Source organism: Macaca mulatta, chromosome 1 (assembly GCF_049350105.2).
Source record: "Macaca mulatta isolate MMU2019108-1 chromosome 1, T2T-MMU8v2.0, whole genome shotgun sequence".
NCBI classification, from domain to species: domain Eukaryota; kingdom Metazoa; phylum Chordata; class Mammalia; order Primates; family Cercopithecidae; genus Macaca; species Macaca mulatta.
Genome location: NC_133406.1, coordinates 149,301,857 through 149,319,688, shown reverse-complemented (window position 1 = coordinate 149,319,688; position 17,832 = coordinate 149,301,857). Strand labels below are relative to the sequence as shown.

Sequence of the window (17,832 nt, the reverse complement as noted above, 5' to 3'; positions counted from 1 at the left end):
TATCTTTCCCTGAATAAATGGTTACCTGCAGGAACAGAGTTTATGATAAATATTTTACCTTAGATACTAACATTATATGTGTACCTCGATATACTAGGAAGGGAAGGTTTTGGAGTAAAACCAAACTCTTTAAGGTCCACACCTTGAGATTTACTCATCTGTATCTATTAATGAAAAAATATAAGTTCAAGTATCAGTATAAGTTCAAGTATCAGTTTCACATCAATAACTTGTAACACATGAGCCAAACAACAATATTCCTGGTGGTACGTAAAGTCCCCAAATCAATGAATTAGGAGAAACTCAGGTTAGTTCTTGACTCGAATATTTCACTCAAGCCCTTCTTAAATGTTGGCAATTTTTGTTTTTTTTTTGAGATGCAGCTTTGTTCTTTTGCCCAGACTGGAGTGCAGTGGTGTAATCTCAGCTCACTGCAACCTCTGCCTCCCGTTGAGGCAATTCGCTGCCTCAGCCTCTCAAGTAGCTGGGATTATAGTCATCCACCACCACACCTGGCTAATTTTTGTAATTTTAGTAGAGACGGGGTTTCACTATGTTGGCCAGGCTGGTCTAAAACTCCTGACCTTGTGATCCACCAGCCTCGGCCTCCCAAAGTGCTGGGATTACAGGCGTAAGCCACCACGTCTGGCCTAAATGTTGGCATTCTTCATGGTTCTTTACTAGATCTCTTGTTACACTACACTTTCTCTTTATTTATTTATTTTTTTATTATTATTATACTTTAAGTTCTAGGGTACATGTGCATAACGTGCAGGTTTGTTACATATGTATACTTCTGCCATGTTGGTGTGCTACACCCATCAACTCGTCAGCACCCATCAACTGGTCATTTACATCAGGTATAACTCCCAATGCAATCCCTCCCCCCTCCCCCCTCCCCATGATAGGCCCCGGTGTGTGATGTTCCCCTTCCCGAGTCCAAGTGATCTCATTGTTCATTTCCCATCTATGAGTGAGAACATGCGGTGTTTGGTTTTCTGTTCTTGCAATAATTTGCTAAGAATGATGGTTTCCAGCTGCATCCATGTCCCTACAGAGGACATGAACTCATCCTTTTTTATGGCTGCATAGTCTTCCATGGTGTATATGTGCCACATTTTCTTAATCCAGTCTGTCACTGATGGACATTTGGGTTGATTCCAAGTCTTTGCTATTGTGAATAGTGCCGCAATAAACATACGTGTGCATGTGTCTTTATAGCAGCATGATTTATAATCCTTTGGGTATATACCCAGTAATGGGATGGCTGGGTCATACGGAACATCTAGTTCTAGATCCTTGAGGAATTGCCATACTGTTTTCCATAATGGTTGAACTAGTTTACAATCCCACCAACAGTGTAAAAGTGTTCCTATTTCTCCACATCCTCTCCAGCACCTGTTGTTTCCTGACTTTTTAATGATCGCCATTCTAACTGGTGTGAGATGGTATCTCATTGTGGTTTTGATTTGCATTTCTCTGATGGTCAGTGATGATGAGCATTTTTTCATGTGTCTGTTGGCTGTATGAATGTCTTCTTTTGAGAAATGTCTGTTCATATCCTTTGCCCACTTTTTGATGGGGTTGTTTGTTTTTTTCTTGTAAATTTGTTTGAGTTCTTTGTAGGTTCTGGATATTAGCCCTTTGTCAGATGAGTAGATTGCAAAATTTCTCCCATTCTGTAGGTTGCCTACAGATGGTAGTTTCTTTTGCTGTGCAGAAGCTCTTTAGTTTAATGAGATCCCATTTGTCAATTTTGGCTTTTGCTGCCGTTGCTTTTGGTGTTTTAGACATGAAGTCTTTGCCCATGCCTATGTCCTGAATGCTACTACCTAGGTTTTCCTCTAGGGTTTTTATGGTATTAGGTCTAACATTTAAGTCTCTAATCCATCTTGAATTAATTTTCGTATAAGGAGTAAGGAAAGGATCCAGTTTCAGCTTTCTACTTATGGCTAGCCAATTTTCCCAGCACCATTTATTAAATAGGGAATCCTTTCCCCATTTCTTGTTTCTCTCAGGTTTGTCAAAGATCAGATGGCTGTAGATGTGTGGTATTATTTCTGAGGACTCTGTTCTGTTCCATTGGTCTATATCTCTGTTTTGGTACCAGTACCATGCTGTTTTGGTTACTGTAGCCTTGTAGTATAGTTTGAAGTCAGGTAGCGTGATGCCTCCAGCTTTGTTCTTTTGACTTAGGATTGTCTTGGAGATGCGGGCTCTTTTTTGGTTCCATATGAACTTTAAAGCAGTTTTTTCCAATTCTGTGAAGAAAGTCATTGGTAGCTTGATGGGGATGGCATTGAATCTATAAATAACCTTGGGAAGTATGGCCATTTTCACGATATTGATTCTTCCTATCCATGAGCATGGTATGTTCTTCCATTTGTTTGTGTCCTCTTTGATTTCACTGAGCAGTGGTTTGTAGTTCTCCTTGAAGAGGTCCTTTACATCCCTTGTGAGTTGGATTCCTAGGTATTTTAATCTCTTTGAAGCTATTGTGAATGGAAGTTCATTCATGATTTGGCTCTCTGTTTGTCTGTTACTGGTGTATAAGAATGCTTGTGATTTTTGCACATTAATTTTGTATCCTGAGACTTTGCTGAAGTTGCTTATCAGCTTAAGGAGATTTTGGGCTGAGACAATGGGGTTTTCTAAATACACAATCATGTCATCTGCAAAGAGGGACAATTTGACTTCTTCTTTTCCTAACTGAATATCCTTAATTTCTTTCTCTTACCTGATTGCCCTAGCCAGAACTTCCAACAGTATGTTGAATAGGAGTGGTGAGAGAGGGCATCCCTGTCTTGTGCCAGTTTTCAAAGGGAATTTTTCCAGTTTTTGCCCATTCAGGATGATATTGGCTGTGGGTCTGTCATAAATAGCTCTTATTATTTTGAGGTACGTTCCATCAATACCGAATTTATTGAGAGTTTATAGCATGAAGGGCTGTTGAATTTTGTCAAAGGCCTTTTCTGCATCTATTGAGATAATCATGTGGTTCTTGTCTTTGGTTCTGTTTATATGCTGGATTATGTTTATTGATTTGCGAATGTTGAACCAGCGTTGCATCCCAAGGATGAAGCCCACTTGATCATGGTGGATAAGCTTTTTGATGTGCTGCTGAATCCGGTTTGCCAGTATTTTATTGAGGATTTTTGCATTGATGTTCATCAGGGATATTGGTCTAAAATTCTCTTTTTTTGTTGTGTCTCTGCCAGGCTTTGGTATCAGGATGATGTTGGCCTCATAAAATGAGTTAGGGGGGATTCCCTCTTTTTCTATTGATTGGAATAGTTTCAGAAGGAATGGTACCAGCTCCTCCTTGTACCTCTGGTAGAATTCAGCTGTGAATCCATCTGGTCCTGGACTTTTTTTGGTTGGTAGGCTATTAATTATTGCCTCAATTTCAGAGCCTGCTATTGGTCTATTCAGGGATTCAACTTCTTCCTGGTTTAGTGTTGGAAGAGTGTAAGTGTCCAGGAAATTATCCCTTTCTTCTAGATTTTCCAGTTTATTTGCGTAGAGGTGTTTATAGTATTCTCTGATGGTAGTTTGTATTTCTGTGGGGTCGGTGGTGATACCCCTTTATTATTTTTTATTGCGTCTATTTGATTCTTCTCTCTTTTCTTCTTTATTAGTCTGGGTAGCGGTCTGTCAATTTTGTTGATCTTTTCAAAAAACCAACTCCTGGATTCATTGATTTTTTGGAAGGTTTTTCGTGTCTCTATCTCCTTCAGTTCCGCTCTGATCTTAGTTATTTCTTGCCTTCTGCTAGCTTTCTAATGTGTTTGCTCTTGCTTCTCTAGTTCTTTTAATTGTGATGTTAGAGTGTCCATTTTAGATCTTTCCTGCTTTCTCTTGTGGGCATTAAGTGCTATAAATTTCCCTCTACACACTGCTTTAAATGTATCCCAGAGATTCTGGTATGTTGTATCTTTGTTCTCATTGGTTTCAAAGAACATCTTTATTTCTGCCTTCATTTCGTTATGTACCCAGTAGTCATTCAGGAGCAGGTTGTTCACTTTCCATGTAGTTGAGCGGTTTTGATTGAGTTTCTTAGTCCTGAGTTCTAGTTTGATTACACTGTGGTCTGAGAGACAGTTTGTTATAATTTCTGTTCTTGCACATTTGCTGAGGAGTGCTTTACTTCCAATTATGTGGTCAATTTTGGAGTAAGTGCGATGTGGTGCTGAGAAGAATGTATACTCTGTTGATTTGGGGTGGAGACTTCTATAGATGTCTATTAGGTCTGCTTGCTGCAGAGATGAGTTCAATTCCTGGATATCCTTGTTAACTTTCTGTCTCGTTGATCTGTCTAATGTTGACAGTGAAGTGTTGAAGTCTCCCATTATTATTGTATGGGAGTCTAAGTCTCTTTGTAAGTCTCTAAGGACTTGCTTGATGAATCTGGGTGCTCCTGTATTGGGTGCATATATATATTTAGGATAGTTAGCTCTTCCTGTGGAATTGATCCCTTTACCATTATGTAATGGCCTTCTTTGTCTCTTTTGATCTTTGATGGTTTAAAGTCTGTTTTATCAGAGACTAGGATTGCAACCCCTGCTTTTTTCTGTTCTCCATTTGCCTGGTAGATCTTTCTCCATCCCTTTACTTTGAGCCTATGTATGTCTCTGCATGTGAGATGGGTCTCCTGAATACAGCAGACTGATGGGTCTTGACTCTTTATCCAGTTTGCCAGTCTGTGTCTTTTAATTGGAGCATTTAGTCCATTTACATTTAAGGTTAATATTGTTATGTGTGAACTTGATCCTGCCATTATGATATTAACTGGTTATTTTGCTCGTTAGTTGATGCAGTTTCTTCCTAGCCTCGATGGTCTTTACATTTTGGCATATTTTTGCAATGGCTGGTACCAGTTGTTCCTTTCCATGTTTAGTGCTTCCTTCAGGGTCTCTTGTAAGGCAGGCCTAGTGGTGACAAAATCTCTAAGCATTTGCTTATCTGTAAAGGATTTTATTTCTCCTTCACTTATGAAACTTAGTTTGGCTGGATATGAAATTCTGGGTTGAAAATTCTTTTCTTTAGGAATGTTGAATATTGGCCCCCACTGTCTTCTGGCTTGGAGAGTTACTGCCGAGAGATCTGCTGTTAGTCTGATGGGCTTCCCTTTGTGGGTAACCCGACCTTTCTCTCTGGCTGCCCTTAAGATTTTTTTCCTTCATTTCAACTTTGGTGAATCTGGCAATTATGTGTCTTGGAGTTGCTCTTCTCGAGGAGTATCTTTGTGGTGTTCTCTGTATTTCCTGGATTTAAATTTGGCCTGCTCTACTAGGTTGGGGAAGTTCTCCTGGATGATATCCTGCAGAGTGTTTTCCAACTTGGTTCCATTTTCCCCCTCACTTTCAGGCACCCCAATCAGACATAGATGTGGTCTTTTTACATAATTCCATACTTCTTGCAGGCTTTGTTCATTTCTTTTTCTTCTTTTTTCTTTTGGTTTCTCTTCTCGCTTCATTTCATTCATTTGATCCTCAATCGCTGATACTCTTTCTTCCAGTTGATCAAGTCGGTTACTGAAGCTTGTGCATTTGTCACGTATTTCTCGTGTCATGGTTTTCATCTCTTTCATTTCGTTTATGACCTTCTCTGCATTAATTACTCTTGTTATCAATTCTTCCACTTTTTTTCAAGATTTTTAGTTTCTTTGCGCTTGGTACGTAATTCCTCCTTTAGCTCTGAGAAGTTTGATGGACTGAAGCCTTCTTCTCTCATCTCGTCAAAGTCATTCTCCGTCCAGCTTTGATCCGTTCCTGGTGATGAGCTGCGCTCCTTTGCCGGGGGAGATGCACTCTTATTTTTTGAATTTCCAGGTTTTCTGCCCTCTTTTTCCCCATCTTTGTGGTTTTATCTGCCTCTGGTCTTTGATGATGGTGACGAACTGATGGGGTTTTGGTGTAGGTGTCCTTCCTGTTTGATAGTTTTCCTTCTAACAGTCAGGACCCTCAGCTGTAGGTCTGTTGGAGATTGTTTGAGGTCCACTCCAGACCCTGTTTGCCTGGGTATCAGCAGCGGAGGCTGCAGAAGATAGAATATTGCTGAACAGCGAGTGTACCTGTCTGATTCTTGCTTTGGAAGCTTCCTCTCAGGAGTGTACTCCACCCTGTGAGGTGTGGGGTGTCAGACTGCCCCTAGTGGGGGATGTCTGCCAGTTAGGCTACTCAGGGGTCAGGGACCCACTTGAGCAGGCAGTCTGTCCCTTCTCAGATCTCAACCTCCGTGTTGGGAGATCCACTGCTCTCTTCAAAGCTGTCAGACAGAGTCGTTTGCATCTGCAGAGGTTTCTGCTGCTTTTGTTGTTGTTTACTGTGCCCTGTCCCCAGAGGTGGAGTCCACAGAGACAGGCAGGTTTCCTTGAGCTGCTGTGAGCTCCACCCAATTCGAGCTTCCCATAGGCTTTATTTACCTACTTAAGCCTCAGCAATGGCATGCACCCCTCCCCCAGCCTCGCTGCTGCCTTGAGGTTAGATCGCAGACTGCTGTGCTAGCAATGAGGGAGGCTCCGTGGTTGTGGGACCCTCCCAGCCAGGTGTGGGATATAATCTCCTGGTGTGCCTGTTTGCTGAAAGGGCAGTATTTGGGTGGAAGTTACCCAATTTTCCAGGTGTTGTGTGTCTCAGTTCCCCTGGCTAGGTAAAGGGATTCCCTTCCCCCTTGCACTTCCCAGGTGAGGCGATGCCTCGCCCTGCTTCTGCTCTTGCTGGTCGGGCTACAGCAGCTGACCAGCACCGATTGTCCGGCACTCCCTAGTGAGATGAACCCAGTACCTCAGTTGAAAATGAAAAATCACCGGTCTTCTGTGTCGCTCGCGCTGGGAATGGGAGACTGGAGCTGTTCCTATTCAGCCATCTTGCTCCGCCCCCCCACACTACACTTTCTCAATCAAAGTTCTCATTTATTCCTGTGGTTTCAATTGTCATCTACATGTGAATGACTCTCAAGTCTCTACTTCTAGCTCAGCTCTCTCTCCTGATTTTCAAACAGTTATATCCAACTGTCTGTAGGACATCTTTATCTAGATATCTTGCAGGCCCTCTAAATTCAGTGTTTCCCAAGTTGAACTTATCCTGTTCCCTATTCCAGCAAACTTGCTTTCCCTTCAGAATATCTACCCAAACGAGGCCCTACTTTTCTCCCAGTTGCTAATGTCGGAAAGCTGGGCATCATTTTTGACTGCTCCTTCTACTTTGTCTCTTATAACCAATGAAGTAGCAAGGTAGCGATTCTACCTCTGAAAAATAATTTAACCTAGTCACTTCTCTCCATTGCTATTGCCACTACCCTAAACTAGGCCATTATTTTGCTTAGATTATTATAAAAACCACCTAATGAGTCCCTTTGTTCCTATTCTATCATCCTCTAATCCCTTTTCTACATTGCAGTCAGAGTGACCTTTATAAAATACAATTTTGATCATGTCACTGGTTAAAACCTTTCATTGGCTTCTCAGTACTTTCATGATAAAGTCTAATTCCTTAAAATAGCAAAAAGGTCTGCATGATCTAGCTCCTACTTGCCTCTTCAGCCTCATCTCTCTCTACTCCTTTACTTGTAATTGAACTCTAGACATACTGTGTTACTGATAAAGAGTTTATTTAAAGATCTCTCCCTCTCTTTCTTTATTACCTCTGGACCTTTGTATAATCTCTATGCCTGGAACATTTAGCTATCTCTTCCTACTATCATTCTGGTGCCTGCCCCTCCATCCTTGGCCTATCCTTCAGGTCTCAATCACATCTATTAGGAATCCTTTCTTAGTCCATCAAATGTGGATTGAGTACATTTTCTATCTAAACTTAAGTGTGTTGTACTTCTGTCATAGAATCACTCATCACACTGTATTAAAAAAGCATGTTTACTTATTTGTATTTCTCACTCAACTACAAATTCTATGATTAGGAATAAGACTGTCTTATTCATCACTATATCTTAGCACTTTGGCATATTCTTGGTGCTTAGTGAAGATGAAAGGAAAGAAGAAAGATTTAGAAAAAAAAAGGAAGGAAGAAAGAGAAGATGGATTATGAATAATGGTAATATTCTTAGTCAAGTCCACAAGTAATTCTAAAGTACACTGTGGATACCTACCTAATTGATAGACAGAACAAAGAATATTTATATACATTAAATTACAGAACAAAGGGAAAATGTTATTAAAACTAACCTTCAGACGTTTAACTGTAGGAACAGATGAAACAGCGTTCCTGTTTCTTAAATCAGATAAATATGAAGAAATTGTTGACTCTTTAATTTCTGACTTCTGTGCAATTCCAATTTTACCTATGAAAAGAAGCTTCAGATTCTTTAGGTTAAACTTCAGATTTTATTCTTATAAAGTCAAATTTCTTTAAATTTTCGAATATAGTATTTACCTTTTTATGTTGCCCACAAAAGAGAGAAAATTATTTGAGTTATTAAGTTGCATAATATAAATATCATACATAGATAATTAGGATGTCATTACTATCCACCAAAGACCTTTCAATTCTGAACACTTGAAATAAACTTGTTTTAAGGAACTCACAGCAGTTATGTCCACATGTATGTTTACTTTTACAAGGATGATTGCATTCTCGGTTCCCAGGTTTTTTGCTGGCAGTCATTCCTAAATTAATATAGGAAAAACAAACCTATTTGTCAGTGCATTTATTATTGTTAATTCAATATAATTAATTTTTATCCAGTTTCCTTCCTTTCAGACAATACAAAAATATTGATTTTTATACTTCCTCAAATGTTTTGTAATCCACGTAATTTTTTTTTTAAATAAAGAGATGGGGTCTTGCTATGTTGCCTAGGCTGGAGTGCCGTGGCTATTCACAGGCATGATAATTAGTACTACGGTCTCAATCTCCTCGGCTCAAGAGATCCTGCTATTTCAGCCTTCCAAGTAACTGGGACTACAGGCAATTACCACCATGCCTGGTAATTTTTAAAACATATTTTCGATAAGTTAGTCCCTGCCCCACTATTAGTCCCAACAAGAAACACTGAGCCACCTACAAGCTTCTCTCGACCTCCCTGGTGTGTATAACCTCCCTGGTGTGTGTGTGTGTGTGTGTGTGTGTGTGTGTGAACGCGCGCGTGTATATATACACAGACACTATATATATATAGACTATATATATAGACACACACAGACATATATATATAGTTTAATACTCTCAACCTGCATGGTATATATTTTCTATGTATGTATGTGTGTATATATATATAAAACATTATATATGTATAATGTTAATAGGGTCAAATCTGGCCACATATCAGTAACTTTTATACTAAATGAGGTAAGAATGAGGGTGGAGTTTAAAAACACTTCTGCTGCTTTGTACTTAAGCCTGAAAAACCTGGAAAGAAGCAAACATCATGGCATTTTGATGGTACTGCTGACAGAAGTTAGTAAACAGGATGTAATACATACTTAATAAATATTGGAAATAAATGCTTTAGGGATCTAATAAATTTGATATATGAATTCACAGAAAAGAGAGATTATTTCCATCTTGACTCCTCTTAGAATTAACATATCCAAATATATAGTTTATTCTTCATTTATTATATTTTAAATCAGTTTTTCTTGATCTTAGCTCTCACTAGTAGCACAGGGAAGGAGAGAGATGTTTGAACTGGTCCTTGAAGGACAGACAGAAATATGAACATGAGAATGAGACCGAAGGAAGACATTCCAGATGGAGGGCATAATATCCAAAGGCAGCAAATCACAGATTGTAAGAGCTGAAATCAGCTTATTTTTGCTGGAGCATAGATTTTAAGTGACCCAGAAATGTTGGAGATAGTGGAGAGCTTGAAAACCTTTACAACATTTCTTGGTCCTTTACTCTTCATTTTCAGCACCATTGTTCAATCAAGCTTTTCCAAGTCATGGCACATCTAGACAGTGATAATATACATACTGCAGCCTAGGGTAAATAGATGAGGCTGCTCAACATATGAGGCAATGGCTGGTCTTTAGGGCTGAACAGATCAATGTACTGGGTACTGATGAAGTAAAAAGAAAACACCTGGCAGCTGGAAGCTGACAGCTAAACCACAGTATTCCCAATTGAGCAAACAATTGTGAGAATATAAATATCCAGATAAGGCCACTCTGTGACCACAGTAGAAGAAGACAGAGATAAGACTACCATGTAAGTATTTCTAAAACTAGAGAAAAGAATTCTCAAGAACCATAAAAAATAATGAAACATCCCCCTCTTCTGGCTATCACAGATGACTACTATTTTTTAAATCCTCTCACTTCCAAAATAAAATGTACCAAAATACCCAATACCTCACTTCCTGAGGGCATCCAATCTAGAACTGACCTCTGCTTTCCCTAAACCTTCCTAAGAGTCACCCAGCACAAGCTGAAATCCTATAAGAAGAAAATCCTCCCGGCTCCCTGAGATGACCCACAGTTCTGTTGCTATGGATCTCTCCTTTGCTGCAGTACATTAAATAGACCTAACGTTCCTCAAACACAAGTGTGTTCCTCTTAGGCACTGACTGAAAGGCTTTGACATTAAACTTTGTAAGGTGTGTCATGACTTACTGCTTCAGGTGTTTTGTCCCAAGTCATGATCCCGTTACCTCTCACTTAGATTAGAACTGGTTTCTTGAATCCAGTCCTCCATGCTACAATTTATTCTACACATTGTTGCCTATTTAATGCTTTTAAAGTTCAATGCTGATCAGATCAATTTGCCCACTTAGAAACGTAAGTTACTTCCTACTGCAAACAAAATCAATTCCATCTTCAAGGCCCTGCACGATCCAATTCCAGCTTCCCTTCCTGGGACCCTACATCCATCAAAACACATTCAACTGCCATTCTTCAAATAGTCCCATGCCTTTCTATAACTGTAGCTTTGATATTATCTCTTGTCTTAGAAGACCCTCACTTCCTTGCCCAACAGCTGCCTACCAACCTGCAAGTCTGACTCAAATGGGACCTCTGTGTTGGAGGTCTATGGTGATCGCCTGATCTGATTTCCCTCTCCTTTGGGCCACTGTGGCATCTTCTCTGTGCTTACTGCTTACTGTATGCTGCATTACATTTAATGTATTTACAGAAAAAACATAGTGGTGAAGTACAGGGAACACTAAAATAGAACTTAAAATGAGCTCTAATATAGGCTCTTATTTGGGAAAAAAGATTTAAAATAATATCTGTTCTGTTTATCTCACTGAGATGTAAAAATAAAATGTAATTAAGTATGTAAAAACATTTGACAATTAAGTGATAATATATTAATGCATATTATCTCCACTATCTCTACTATTACATCAATTCAAGATTATACAAATAAATTTAAAACTAAAATTGTTCTGAATGCTGTGAAGGAGAGGTACATCATGCTATGCGATAAGAGGTGGAGCTGTTCTGGTCAGGAACGTTGGGCTGAGTACCAAAGAAAGAAGGGAAGTTAAGAAGGCAAAGAGTGAGGAGAAAGTGGGGTTCAGGCAGAGGGCACAGCATATGCTAAAGCTCTATGACAAGGAAAAGCATGGCACATTGGAGAAACTGAAAGGTCAGTATGACTGATGCTAGCAAATATGAGAAAGTACATAAGATAAGACTATAGTGGTAGTAAAGGCAGCCTGTGTTAGCAGGGGAACAGTTCCACCATGGCACCATGGCAATTGCATGTCTCCATATAGGCCATGTAGGTAAGACTCGACTGTTGGCAGAATGCCCTGGGATCACCCTTAAAAATGGCAAGATAGGCAGTCTTGTGAGGAGCTACCAAAGGCCATTTCACATTTGCTACATACCTTGCAGAAAACCCCCGATCTTGCAGAAGACTTGCCATGAGGCAGTTTCTCATCTGCCTCCCTGATTCCACTAAAGCATGGAACTTTCCACTTTGTCCCTTTCGGATAAAACTGCTTAGCTGCAGCCTAGAGTTCACTTCTCAAAAACAAAGCAACTCACCACTCATGTTGTCTGTCATCTGACCCCTCTAGTTTGGTATCATCCTGTGGAATTGGGGATATAAGCAGCTAATACCATGCTGATCTTGCTTTGCCATCTGTGTAAGTAATAAAACTGTTTAAATCCATCAGGGTGTCCTTACCAGCCAAATCTACAAAAGTGAGGCAAGACTACATAGCAGCTACCACTGCATTGCTGCTTAGGGACTGGCTGACCATGTAACCATATAGAACCTTCTAGGGGATGCTAATGATTTAGATTCGAAGAGCTATGGGAAGCCACTGAAGTGTGTTAACCAAAGAGGGGGCATAATCAGATTTGCATTTTGAAAAAACATCACTATGTAGAGTGTAATATGGAAAATAGATTTGAGATAAGACAGAAAGGATGCAAGAAAACCAGTAGAAGTCTAAGCAGAAATGATGGTAACTCCAGAGTGGTGGTGGAGGTAGAGTTACAGAGAATAGACTGATGTGAGATATAGAGAAGGTAAAAATATTTTTAATGCAGAATCAAGTGGAATGATTTTCTTTCTTGAGCAGCATATTGCTTCCCCTCAAGTTTTGCAGCTTTCCTATTAGTCTAGCAATATCTACCTTGTTTGTTTAAGTTCACTCAATAGTTCAAGGGTAAAAGCAAATACATGGGAATGCCTCATCCATTTATTCCCCCCTCACAGATGCCTCCTTCCTTGAGCCCTATATCTGCCTCCTAATGCAATCTAGACCTGCCCTATAACTGTCATCTTTGAACTTTCTTTCATTAAGTTCCTGGGCTGAATCTACTACAAATGGATTCTTGGACTTTTTCTTTCTTGTTTTACTGGTGATCAGTTTCAAGCAACTGCCTAAGAAAGGATGTGTGAGAATAAAATTGTCTGAATCTTTGAATGTATTAAGGTTATCTTTATATTACTTTCATACTTAGTAGTTTGGCTGGGCATAGAACATAAAGTTGAAAATCATTTTTCCCTTGGAATTTTATTTTTTATTACTAGTTTTGGGGACAGGGTCTCACTCTGTCACCCAGGCTGGAGTGCAGGTGTGAGATCACAGTTCACCACAGCCTTGAACTCTTGGGCTCAAGCAATCCTGCCTTCTCATCCTTCCAAGTAGCTGGGATTACAGGTACAAACCAGTGCACCTGGCTTCCCCCTGGAATTTTAAATCAATTGACTTTTAGCATCCAACTTTGCTCACAAAAAGACTATTGCAATTTTTTATTTTTGTTCTTTGTAAGCATTTACAATTTTATCTTTCTTCACAATGTTCTGAAATATCGCAATTATGCTTTATTTGTAGACCTTTCATTCAGCCTAATTAGCATTAAGTAAGCCTTTTTAATGTGAAGATTTCTGTCACACTTCAGTTCTAAAAAGTTTTCTCAAATTATTTCTTCTGATTTGTTTGTTCTTTCTTCAACACTTACAAGTTGGATACTGGGCTCTTAAATTGCCTCCTTTTTCTCTTACATTTTCTATCTCCTTGACTTTTTGCTTTCAGTGAGAAGGTATTGACTTTATCTTCAAGCCCTCCAGTTTTCTTTCCAAACATAGTTTTTGCTTCTCTGTGCTTGCTCTGGTTCTTTTTATTTTAAAATGGCATCCTATTCAGTTTTGTGGTTGCTAATATAATCTTTAATTTCTCTGAGGTTACTAAAGTTTTATATTAGGTTTTGTTATATTCCTGAATTATCCTTTTGCTCTTTCATCCATTTTCTATTTACTTATTTTGGACTTTCACACATTCTACATTTTCCTCAAATGTCTACTCACCCTTGGTTGTCTGCCTATAAGGTTCCTACCATATCTCCATTTCGCATATGGGAAAATTAATTCTTACAGAGGTTCAGTAAGATGCTTAAGACTATGCTGTTAGTGAGATATAGACCAATGGAACAGAACAGAGTCCTCAGAAATAATACCACACATCTACAGCCATCTGATCTTTGACAAACCTGAGAGAAACAAGAAGTGGGGAAAGGATTCCCTATTTAATAAATGGTGCTGGGAAAATTGGCTAGCCATAAGTAGAAAGCTGAAACTGGATCCTTTCCTTACTCCTTATACGAAAATTAATTCAAGATGGATTAGAGACTTAAATGTTAGACTTAATACCATAAAAATCCTAGAGGAAAACCTAGGTAGTACCATTCAGGACATAGGCATGGGCAAAGACTTCATGTCTAAAACACCAAAAGCAACGGCAGCAAAAGCCAAAATTGACAAATGGGATCTCATTAAACTAAAGAGCTTCTGCACAGCAAAAGAAACTACCATCAGAGTGAACAGGCAACCTACAGAATGGGAGAAAATTTTTGCAATCTACTCGTCTCACAAAGGGCTAATATCCAGAACCTACAAAGAACTCAAACAAATTTACAAGAAAAAAACAAACAACCCCATCAGAAAGTGGGCAAAGGATATGAACAGACATTTCTCAAAAGAAGACATTCATACAGCCAACAGACCCATGAAAAAATGCTCATCATCACTGGCCATCAGAGAAATGCAAATCAAAACCACAATGAGATACCATCTCACACCAGTTAGAATGGTGATCATTAAAAAGTCAGGAAACAACAGGTGCTGGAGAGGATGTGGAGAAATAGGAACACTTTTACACTGTTGGTGGGATTGTAAACTAGTTCAACCATTATGGAAAACAGTATGGCGATTCCTCAAGGATCTAGAACTAGATGTACCATATGACCCAGCCATCCCATTACTGGGTATATACCCAAAGGATTATAAATTATGCTGCTATAAAGACACATGCACACGTATGTTTATTGCAGCACTATTCACAATAGCAAAGACTTGGAATCAACCCAAATGTCCATCAGTGACAGACTGGATTAAGAAAATGTGGCACATATACACCATGGAATACTATGCAGCCATAAAAAAGGATGAGTTTGTGTCCTTTGTAGGGACATGGATGCAGCTGGAAACCATCATTCTTAGCAAACTATCACAAGAACAGAAAACCAAACACCGCATGTTCTCACTCATAGGTGGGAACTGAACAATGAGATCACTTGGACTCAGGAAGGGGAACATCACACACCGGGGCCTATCATGGGGAGGGGGGAGGGGGGAGGGATTGCATTGGGAGTTATACCTGATGTAAATGACGAGTTGATGGGTGCAGCACACCAACATGGCACAAGTATACATATGTAACAAACCTGCACGTTATGCACATGTACCCTACAACTTAAAGTATAATAATAATAAAAAAAAAAAAAAAAAAAAGACTATGCTGTTAGTAAGTAGCAAATCTGAGATTCTAATTCAAGGTAGTCTAATTCCAGAGCCTGATCTATCAACAATTCTCTCTCTAGTTGTACCAGTTGTTTTAGTTCTCTCAAAGGATTTATTTAAGTTATTTAGAGAAGGGAACTATTGTTTTGAGGTGGGAAGACTTGGAAGAAAAGCTTTGCAAGTTGCTGTTTAAAAATGAGCAATAAAGAGTTGCCTTTGTCTCTTAAATACTAAAGAGCTTCTAAAAAAGATGCATGTCTAAACGCTGCCACAAGGTGGTGCACAATGACTATGCACACATTTGCTCCCAGTGGCAACAACTATGATCTGGGACTCTAATTGGAGAGATTCTGAGGGCTCCCAAAAATTTCAAGGCAAAGTTGGCAAATCTTGTCAGGAATGAGGACTGTATGCAAGTTTTGTTTGTTTGTTTATATAATACTAGCAAATGGATACTACCTGACGAAATCTTTTTGCTGTATTTTTGTTACACATGGTACTTCGAAAATAAAAGTGCTCCCCTCTACCCTGCCGCCCTCCCTACCTCCTGAGAATTGTCTGAATTTGTCTTATTAGCAAATATAAGCTTACAGATATTGGTAATTAGAAAGATAAGGTTCTCAGAAAAGAATTAATCTAAGCTGTACTCTTCTCTTTTGAGAAAAAGTCTGGCTCTGTCACCCAGGCAGGAGTGCAGCGGCACCATCTCAGCTCACCGAAACTTCGGCCTCCCAGGTTCAAGCGATCCTCCCATCTCAGCCCCCTCAGTAGCTGGAACTACAGGCACGCGCCACCACACCCAGCTAATTTTTGTATGTTTTGTAGAGACAGGGTTTGTAGAGACTAGCCATGTTGCCCAGGCTGGTCTCGAACCTGTAAGCTCAAGCAATCCACCCACCTGGCCTCCCAAAGTGCTGAGACTACAGGTGTGAGTCACCACACCCAGCCTAAGCTGTACTCTTAAGTATACTCCAAAGACAGCAGATTCCATATTCCATCACTGTCATCATCTGAGATGCAAATATTTTCATAGTTTTGCCACATATTATATTAATTTACTTGTTATAAAGTCTCCCGTTCCAAGCATTTAAAGTAAATTTATTAATAATATCAAATAGAAATGTATTGAAAGAAAACACTTAAAATTACTTTAACAGGGTCATTAACAGGTGGCGGGGCAAGGGTCACTTCTTTAAAAAAAAAAGTCCAGACAATAAATAGAAAATAGCAAGAATCTCTGACACACTTAATGTAACTTTCTAATTATAAATTCAAATAATCTGGTCTGTGCAGAAGCCATTGGAGTATTTTTTAATATTACTTTGACTTTTGCAGTTCTCCATTTATGCTAATCATAGATTTATGCACTTCATGGTTTTACTTTTGTTTTTAATGATAAGAGAGTCTCCTTTTCATTTTTCTGTCAAATATTTTATTATCATTTTGTTATTTATTTATGAAGAAAAGGAATACACTGAACTAGAGTCCTTGATTTTGCAACTTAATGCACATACACACCAAAGAATATAAAGAAAAGTAGACTGCCTTTTGACTGGTATTTAGATGGACACACAATGTGCCTGAGGATTGGCTTTATCCTTGTATTCATTCAACTACGTTAATCATCATTATTATTATTTTTGAGATAGAGTTTTGCCTTTGTTGCCCAGGCTGGAGTGCAGTGGTGCAATCTCGGCTCACTGCAACCTCTACCTCCCAGGCTCAAGCAATTCTCCTGCCTCAGCCTCCCAAATAGCTGGTATTACAGGTGTCTGCCACCACGCCCACCTAATTTATGTATTTTTAGTAGAGATGGGGTTTCACCACATTGGCCAGGCTAATCTCGAACTCCTGACCTCAGGTGATCCGCCTGCCTCGGCTTCCCAAAGTGTTGGGATTACTGGTGTGAGCCACTACACCCAGCCTGAAGACATTAAATTTTCATATTCAGAAAAACACTGCAAATGAAGATAAATTTATTAATGTCAAATAGATTTTCTTCAAATTAAGCAAAGCCTATAATTCTTATTTAGAATGCATTTAAAGGATGAGAAGTTTGAATGCCTAATCTTCATACACTAAGAGCAGGCCTGAAAATTTTTTAATTTTTGTTTTTACAACTTAAAAATATGTTTCACATTGCCATATACTAAAAATAACAAAAATGTTCTCCTCAAATTGTACAAAAATTTTACCTCTTGGAACTATAACCATATGTGAGAAATTGCAGCTAAAAGAATGTTTTCAAAAAGTTTGATATGGTTTGGCTGTGTCCCACGCAAATCTCATCTTGATTTGCAGCTTCCATAATTCCCACATGTTGTGGGAGGGAACTGGGGGAGATAACTGAATCATGGGGGCAGTTTCCCCCATACTGTTCTTGTGGTAGCGAATAAGTCTCACAAGATCTGATGATTTTATAAGGGGTTTCCCTTATTCTCTCTCTCATTCTCAAGAGAGAATTCCCCTCTCATTCTCTCTTGTCTGCCACCATGTAAGACATGCCTTTCACCTTCTGCCATGATTGTGAGGCCTCTCCAGCCACATGGAACTGTGAGCCCAACAAACCTCATTTTGTTTTAAATTACCCAGTCTCAGTTATGTCTTTATCAGC

At 39.2% G+C, this 17,832-nt stretch overlaps 1 protein-coding gene across 1 annotated transcript in view; it reads right to left on the bottom strand.

The window, feature by feature from the left end:
- Positions 1-17,832, bottom strand: part of LOC100429940 (putative ATP-dependent DNA helicase HFM1) — a 122,529-nt gene that overhangs the window by 19,140 nt on the left and 85,557 nt on the right. Inside the window, 3 exon segments of the mRNA XM_077983062.1 lie at positions 85-164; positions 8,183-8,298; positions 8,543-8,623. Of these exon segments, the coding sequence (XP_077839188.1) occupies positions 85-164; positions 8,183-8,298; positions 8,543-8,623 (277 nt within the window).